The sequence below is a fragment of the Limulus polyphemus genome, unplaced genomic scaffold (assembly GCF_000517525.1).
Source record: "Limulus polyphemus unplaced genomic scaffold, Limulus_polyphemus-2.1.2 Scaffold2950, whole genome shotgun sequence".
Lineage (NCBI taxonomy): Eukaryota > Metazoa > Arthropoda > Merostomata > Xiphosura > Limulidae > Limulus > Limulus polyphemus.
In genome coordinates, this window is record NW_013668560.1 from 84,050 (window position 1) to 92,196 (window position 8,147).

At 32.5% G+C, this 8,147-nt stretch overlaps 1 protein-coding gene across 1 annotated transcript in view; it reads right to left on the minus strand.

Moving 5' to 3' along the window:
- LOC106468291 (3-hydroxy-3-methylglutaryl-coenzyme A reductase-like) overlaps positions 1–3,494 on the minus strand; it is a 14,810-nt gene extending 11,316 nt beyond the window's left edge. The window contains exons 1-3 of the mRNA XM_013928710.2: positions 3,315–3,494; positions 887–1,057; positions 364–478 (exon numbers count right to left, since the gene is read on the minus strand). Of these exons, the coding sequence (XP_013784164.1) occupies positions 364–478; positions 887–1,051 (280 nt within the window). The 5' untranslated portion in view covers positions 1,052–1,057; positions 3,315–3,494. The remainder of the gene's footprint in view (positions 1–363; positions 479–886; positions 1,058–3,314) is intronic.
- Between the last annotated feature and the right edge of the window lie 4,653 nt (positions 3,495–8,147).

An 8,147-nucleotide genomic window follows, 5' to 3' on the forward strand; every position in this document is an offset into this window, starting at 1 on the left:
TATATCTGATAAAATAGTTATCAATACTTTATCATTTTAACTTGTAACTCTGTAATAGGTTCTGTTTATATAATCTTTGTATATATCTGATAAAATAGTTATCAATACTTTATCATTTTAACTTGTAACTCTGTAATAGGTTCTGTTCTTTTCCATGCTAACAAAAATTTAGATATGAATGTAACCGAAACACAAAAGTATGACTGAGTCTTAAATAAAAATAATAACAGATTTTAATCTAGGTTTGGAGATTCATTAATAAGATCAAGTTTTTTATAATTATTTTATCTTAGATAATTAAAACATACACCATCAGTCAGAGTGAAAATGAAACATGTCATTCCTTAAACTTAACAGACTTACCAATTAAGTACTTTGATCCCAACCTGTACAACTTTCGAAACTGATGGTACACATAAAGAACTGCCATACACCGAGTTACGGTCAATAACACAACATCCAAGTCTTTATGTGGTGTCTGGAAACACAATAATAATTAATCAGAGCAAATCAACCTGGCCATCAGTATAGTTAATCAAATATACTAAAATCGACTGTTTGTCAAATGAAAACAAACTTATTTGTTACTTTATCTGTGGGAATAATAACATATAGATTAACACTTCAGATACCATCATTGTTTTAATCACAATGACACGTTAAATTATAAAGTTCTTTAAAAAAAAAAGGCACATTGCCAGCTTGTTCTCTAAAGAAAGTTAACAATGAATCATTGTTGTTAAACTTTTATTTCTAGATTACTTAGTATAGCATCATCTTTGTGACGTATGCATCCTACAGTACGTGATGTTCACTTCACCTCTAAAGTTAGTTTATCCACGCATACAAAGTTATAACAGAATGAAGAATTTTAATTAATAGTTACCTCAATAGGGGGACACTGATAGCTCCATCTACACCTACTGTTCCTTTCACCAAATGTTGGTCCCATTGAGAGAATACAAATAGTAAGAGTTGAGAAAGTTACAATAACCTCCCAAGGATGTCGGCAACAAAAGTGACCGTAACTATAAAACAGCTGCGACACCATGGTGACCTGAAACAAAAAGTAACTAATATTTAACACCTTCCATATAACTTATCATACAGCTCTCTACAGTCTAGTGGAAAAAAAAAACAACTTAGGAGTGTTTATCATTATCCTCACAATCTATTGAGGTAAATATATAAAAACTTATGGTAACTCTTATTCAGTGTGCAGAAAAAAATAATAGTTTCATAAGAAACCCAATATGTAATATACATAAGTAAATCAGATAGGTTTTAGAATATGTTTCCGAGCTACAGTTAACAATAGCCTAAACCCTTTAGCTACAACAACAACGTTAACAAAAAACATCTTATATTTTGTAGAAAGGCAAGAGTTGAAAAAACAATTAAAGCTACTTGAAACTATTTCACAAAAAATAATATATATTTATGGTGTTTTGTTTTCAGTTACCAAACAATGTGATGAAAGAAAAACAGTATCTAAAATCAGGTCTTGTAACGATAAAAATAATTACACTCATGACTGTTTTAATAGTCCACTCTTATAATGTGATCCCTAAGTTCAGTTATTATATGAAAATTATTTTGTACGAATAGCTTGGTTTTAAATTTGTTACTTCCGGAAAAATATCAAGAATTTTATGGAGCTCTGAAATAGTTCGTACATATGGTTCCAGACTTACTTTGTTCAATCAATCAGACTCAGAGCAGCCTAACAATAATATCATAATTTTACAGCACATTCTCCGGCATTTATTATACAATAAATATATATATCATAAATTCGTTTTATTTTGTTCTTCTTTCTTTAAGTCACTATATTTTTAAAGGTTCTTTATTTGAAACGTCTAATAATATAATTTGATTTTGAAGAGGTAAAAATCTGTAGAGAAAGCCATCTGATAATAATGTATTTATTTGTGGTTTTTACATTAATTTGATATTTACAGCATCGCCATGGGTGAAAAAATAAATTATAGATTAAAAATACAACTTGATAATCAAACGGTAAAATGAACTAGAGTTAAGCCTAAACTAATCTACGACACGTACAAAAGTTTCATAAATAAGGCAAGGCTCGTACTCCAGACACAGACATAACTTGTAAATTGTAGAGGCATTTCGAAATTAACCAACCGCACTCGTGCGTCTTAAGTACATACAAGGTCAGATGATGTTGAAATATTTTAATATTGTGATTCTCAGCATCCTTACTGTAGAAAAAAAACCACTGAGGAATCTTTGCGCTCAACTGTAAGTGTATATAACATGTAACCTTCAGCTAGGCCTTACTTTAAACCTGAAATTGTGGTAGACGTACAATCCCCAAAATAAAGCCCCCGCGAGAAAAGCACGCGTTTTGTACGAATGTCAAATGATCCTTCCTTGGTGCAACATCTATCATTCAGCACTTGTGTTGTTTTATTGTTTTTAAGCGCTATAAGTTCTCGCAGTAAAATGCGTAACATGGTAACAGCAGTTAACATGAAAAAATTATAGGGGGCGCAACAAAAGGCAGGTTAAGAAAAGAGGCATCATGGAAAAGTTTGACACAGACAAACTGATATTTTCACCTACAATATAGGTTGTTGGTAATACAGCACACACAGTGACGACGTCAATAATTTACACATAACTAACTTTATGATACAACAGTCTGAGATAAGTGAACTGTTAGCCGGAGCGAGACCTAGTGATTGTCGTTAACGCACTGGAGTTCCGAGAGTCTTTGGTTCGAGACGTAATGCCACCACACACTCTCAGCTGTGGGTGCGTTGTAAGAGTGACAGTCAATTTCGCTTTGGGCGCCACGATCTGTCAAAGGTATCTCTGACCCGGTCGTATTTAGACTACCTTGTGTCATTCAATAGAACAAACTAACCAGTAAACTTTAGAGAATGTTTACATTAACTATTTTTTCTATACTTCAAAAACTACTAAGGTTAATTATTGCAATAATTGTTTGTTTTTGATAAATAAAACAAATAGGATTCTTATTTAGTTAGGATACTCCTAAGTTTATGAACCTTGTAATAATTATTTATTGAATTTGAAATTACGTGGGTTATTAGTCTTTAAACGAAATCAACCGTACCCACTGCTGTGGACTGCAATTTCGCTTATAGAAAGCTCATCAGCACATCTTGGACTGGCAAATCAAGAGAAACAATAAGCCTTTACGTCAGTGATTGTTATTTCAGGCGTATAATATTGACAAAACTCTGGAAGCGGTAAACGTAATCAGTCAAATAATAATTACATACAAATGCAATAGTACAGCTGGAAAAAACAACAACACTTACTTTGGCTAACTTTTTCTATTTCTTCTCCTTCGGTTATAACGTCAAAACAATAACACTATATATTATCAACTGACACTTGAACAAACGGTCGGCTTTCTTTTATGTCGTGTTTTCAAATACTACGCACGTGTGGTGTATAGGGCGCGTGTCGCGGTTACTGTTGGCCAAAGGAACACGCAACCATTAAATAATCTCGATCATCATGATTGGTTGGAAACTACGTCAAAGGAAAATACGCCTGTTTCCTTGACTACATTCATGTTTGAAGGTTCGGCGTATAATTAAGTGATATGTATACAGAGATTTTCACAGAACTATCAGCTCTTATGAACTTATGCAGCTGTACAAAGTCTGATCTTTAGATGATCTGGAAGAACATTTCAATACAGCGTATAAATATGAACAAACATATAAAATATAAAGAATTACCATAACAACCACTTTTAATTTCTTCCTGTACTTGTACCACACTTTAAACATTTCTAAAACTGTGATTCGCGAAATATTTTATTATTATTATTCTATACGCTGATGGTATAAGAGACTGGGATGTTGAATTTTAATTTTTGGAATAACAACCTAGGTATAAAGTGTATTTATTTCAGTAAATAATAGCAACCTACGCATAACGTTTATTTATTTCAGTAAATAATAATAACCTAGGTACAAAGTTTATTTATTTCAGTAAATAATAGCAACCTACGTATAACGTTTATTTATTTCAGTAAATAATAATAACCTAGGTATAACGTTTATTTATTTCAGTAAATAATAACAATCTAGGTATAACGTTTATTTATTTCAGTAAATAATAACAACCTAGGTATAACGTTTATTCATTTCAGTAAATAATAACAACCTATATATAACGTTTATTTATTTCAGTAAATAATAACAATGTAGGTATGACGTTTATTTATTTCAGTAAATATAACAAGGATAAAGAAAGACTTTCTTTAATACCCAAAATTTAGTATGTGTAATATAAACAAAAAACAAAATAAAATAAAATTTTCATGTTAAGAGTTGGTATAAACATGGTATCTTCATCAAGTCCGTAATATGCAGACGATATTAAATGAACAGAGGCTCATTGTCAAAAAAGGGACAGTTTTTCAAGTAATGTGATGCAAGTGTAGATTTGTGTGTATGTTAGAGGAGACTATGGGTTGCCTCTGGTACACATAAAACCATAGAAGCAAACAACGAATTATTGCGTATTAACACTGAATAAGATGTTTCTTTAAAGACCTACAAGTCCCTGTGTATTATCCATTTTAACATTTAAATCTTTCTCTTTCTCTGTTTTTTCCTAATAGCTCGCAGCAAGCAAGATGTGAAATAAGTTGTATCTTTTCGTAGTTGTTGAAATATTTTATGAAAGAGAGACAAGGGGCACTTTTGGAGCATAAAGGGAGGAAGGCAGGTCTTGAGCCCATTCAGCCACCCCACTATGCACCAAGTAATATTCTAATCATACAAACCCAACAATGCCGACTAACAGCAACATTGGCCAACAATGTTTTCCAGCTCCAGTTACTTTGAAAAGCTGATCGTTTGATTTTCTTTGCTTGTCCTTTGAGAACCTATCCAACTGTGCCATCTTAAGCCTCATTATCGTGTAATCAGTGCAACTCTTGCGTCATTCAGTGAAATCCTTACAACGAATGTAAAACACGATGACATAGCTAAAAAAGGCACAATCTCTTGGCGTACCACATTTTGCTATCACAGCAGGTGATGCGAAATTATTCATCAGATCATGGAAATTACAACCGATAAACTGGCTAGAAGAAGCACTAAAAACTCCACCGTAAAAAAGAGATCTTTTTTTTTCAATGTTGTGATTTTACAGTATTCAAAAATATAATACTGTAAAGTGATAAACCTTTTTAGTTTATTGTTGCTCTTAGGGCAGTGAAAGAACAATGGAAACAAACATTTTAAATACACCCAGGAAAACTTAAAGACCCTGTTTCCATTGTGAAGATTTCTAAAAGTAGTAGCCTCTGTTTCCATTATGAACATGTCTAAAAACAATAGACTCTGTTTCCATTGTGAAGATGTCTAAAAACAATAGACTCTGTGTCCATTGTGAACATTTCTAAAAACAATAGACTCTGTGTTCATTGTGAACATTTCTAAAAACAATAGACTCTGTGTCCATTGTGAACATTTCTAAAAACAATAGACTCTGTGTCCATTGTGAAGATGTCTGAAAACTAGATACCCTGTTTCCATTGTGAAGATGTCTAAAAACTCTATGCCCTGCGTCCATTGTGAACATTTCTAAAAACAATAGACTCTGTGTCCATTGTGAAGATGTCTAAAAACAATAGACTCTGTGTCCATTTCTAAAAACAAAAGTCAGTTACATACTGAACTACAAGAAAGAGGATAATAGCAGTTTGTTTCAGATATATTCGCGCAAAGCTTTATAAAGGGTTATCTGTACATAGCCGTATCTAAATAGTAACTGACAGTTTAAAGCAGTGTTCCCAAAGTGGGAGCCGCGGACCCCCTGGGTGCCATGAAGCTTTTTCTAGGGGTCTCCAAAAAATGGGCCGAAACACAGATGTTAAATTAATTTTATATCTAAATAAACAATAAGCCGATAACAATCATATTGAATTAATTAAATGATACACTATGTTGAAAGGCCATGTTATTGTTTTTACTACAGCACTACACCATGCTAAAGTTATAGGTTAGGAGGCTAACTTTTTTACTCACATCAAGGGAGCCTCAAACTAAAAGAGTTTGGGAAACACCCATGACCCTAAATCACGGAGCGCCTTTTAGGTCTAACCACTAGGCCACTTATAACCTGTTAATAACAGTATATTACTGTAAAATATCACGTGATTATATGGAAATTAATACTATTTTCAGAAAAAAAAACTCACTTTTAAACAAACTCGAACAATATATTCCTCGTTGTAAAAAAAAAAAATCATCTCTTAAACTACTAATAAAATATAAATAGGGCAATAAACTTTATTTTATAATATAGACAAAACAACGTTTACAATAAAAAAAATGACTCTAAATGTTTCGGTAACTTCCGCTATCATCACCAGGAGTAAATATCTACTCTAACAGCGGGTTTATGTACTAGAATGGTTGGCTTTATTATAATTCACCGGGGTGACACGAATACTGTACGTATGAAGTCAATATTTCAGTATTATCGCTAGCCAACCCTTCATCTCTATTTAACAAATGATTTCAATAGATTCTCTGATATTAAACTCATTTATGATTATTGTTTTATGTCACTATCAATTACGTATTTTACCCTTGAATATTGTTTGTTAACTTACAGTGAAATACGGTGTCAGAGAAACATAAATATTCTATGTACACCTGTAACGTATTCTACGTATACACACACATGAGGAATTACACGAGATTACGTCACATAATGGCATTCTTGATTCAAATATATAAGTTAGTTCTCTCAGTCATGCATGAAATATTAGAACTTATATTGTACTTAGAACCATCACAATTATCTCTCCAGTAAGTACAGAAAGCGTAACGTTCTATTTACTCAATTAGAAAAACCATAAAGAGATTATTAGGAGAGAGACCAGCGCCAAACTCCTCAAGCGGAGAAAAAGTATAACTATCATATTTGCATTGAGTGCCTGATGTAAAAAATGATTATAATAATAATAAAACATTGTACAATAATTAATAATAATGATAATAGCGTATAAAATCGTTATTTATTTATTTAAACGCTAGGTGAACTTAGCACCGTCCAAAGAACAGGCTTCCCCTCCTCCAATTGTGGAGTACTGCCGCCCATGTTTGTCATATCTTATTGTAGCGTCATGCAGTCCCTAATTACAAACCAGTAACTATTTTTTTGGTTCTACTTGGGTGTATACTGTGTCTAGTTATTATGAAAATTCTCACACAAATATGTCATATATCCTGTTTACAGATTCACGGCATGTGTTATAAAAAAAATTTAACACAGTCTGGTGTTTATTATAACAAATTTAGCCCGGGACGTAAACAATATAATAACAACAAAAACTGCCAACTGTTTGAGATTTTCACTTAACATCACGTGCCTGTCTGAAAATATATTGCATAAGCAACAAAACCGGCCTGTCGTTATTAAATGTTTCTCATTTGTTGTGATTCGGCTAATTACATCGTATCTCACTATTGTTACAATGAAAAATGATGCATTATTAATTTTGTGAACATGTAAATTTCCCAAGCATTTTGTTTAGGCCTAAGAGTTCTTGTTACATTCATATCACATAACCTAAAGGCGGCTATAAGAAAGGTGTGTTTGTTTTTTGTGAAACATAAAACTATACAATAGTCTATCTGTGGGCCAACCACGAGTATCGAAACCCGACTTGTAATGTCATAAGTTCTCAGGCTTAACGCTGAGCCACTGGGGACTAAAAGGAAGGAAAAATGAACAAAAGACCGCTGTGGTATGGTGAAATCGAAAACAAAATGGACTATTAAAGTTTAAAATCACCAGAGAAAGGGTGTCTAAGGCCGAAACGTTGTGAACATTCAAACATCTATATAACATTAAACCTTTATGTGGTATAGGTTCTCTCCTTTTGTTTTTACTACAGGGAAGGGATCGAACAATTTTTTAAACACATTATGTTATCTAGCTTTAAAACCAAACAAACAATTCTATCATGCTTATAAAAATTTATTGACAAAAACATGACTCAACAGTTGTTTATAAGGACGATAGAATATTTATTGACAAAAACATGACTCAACAGTTGTTTATAAGGACGATAGAATATTTATTGACAAAAACATGACTCAACAGTTGTTTATAAG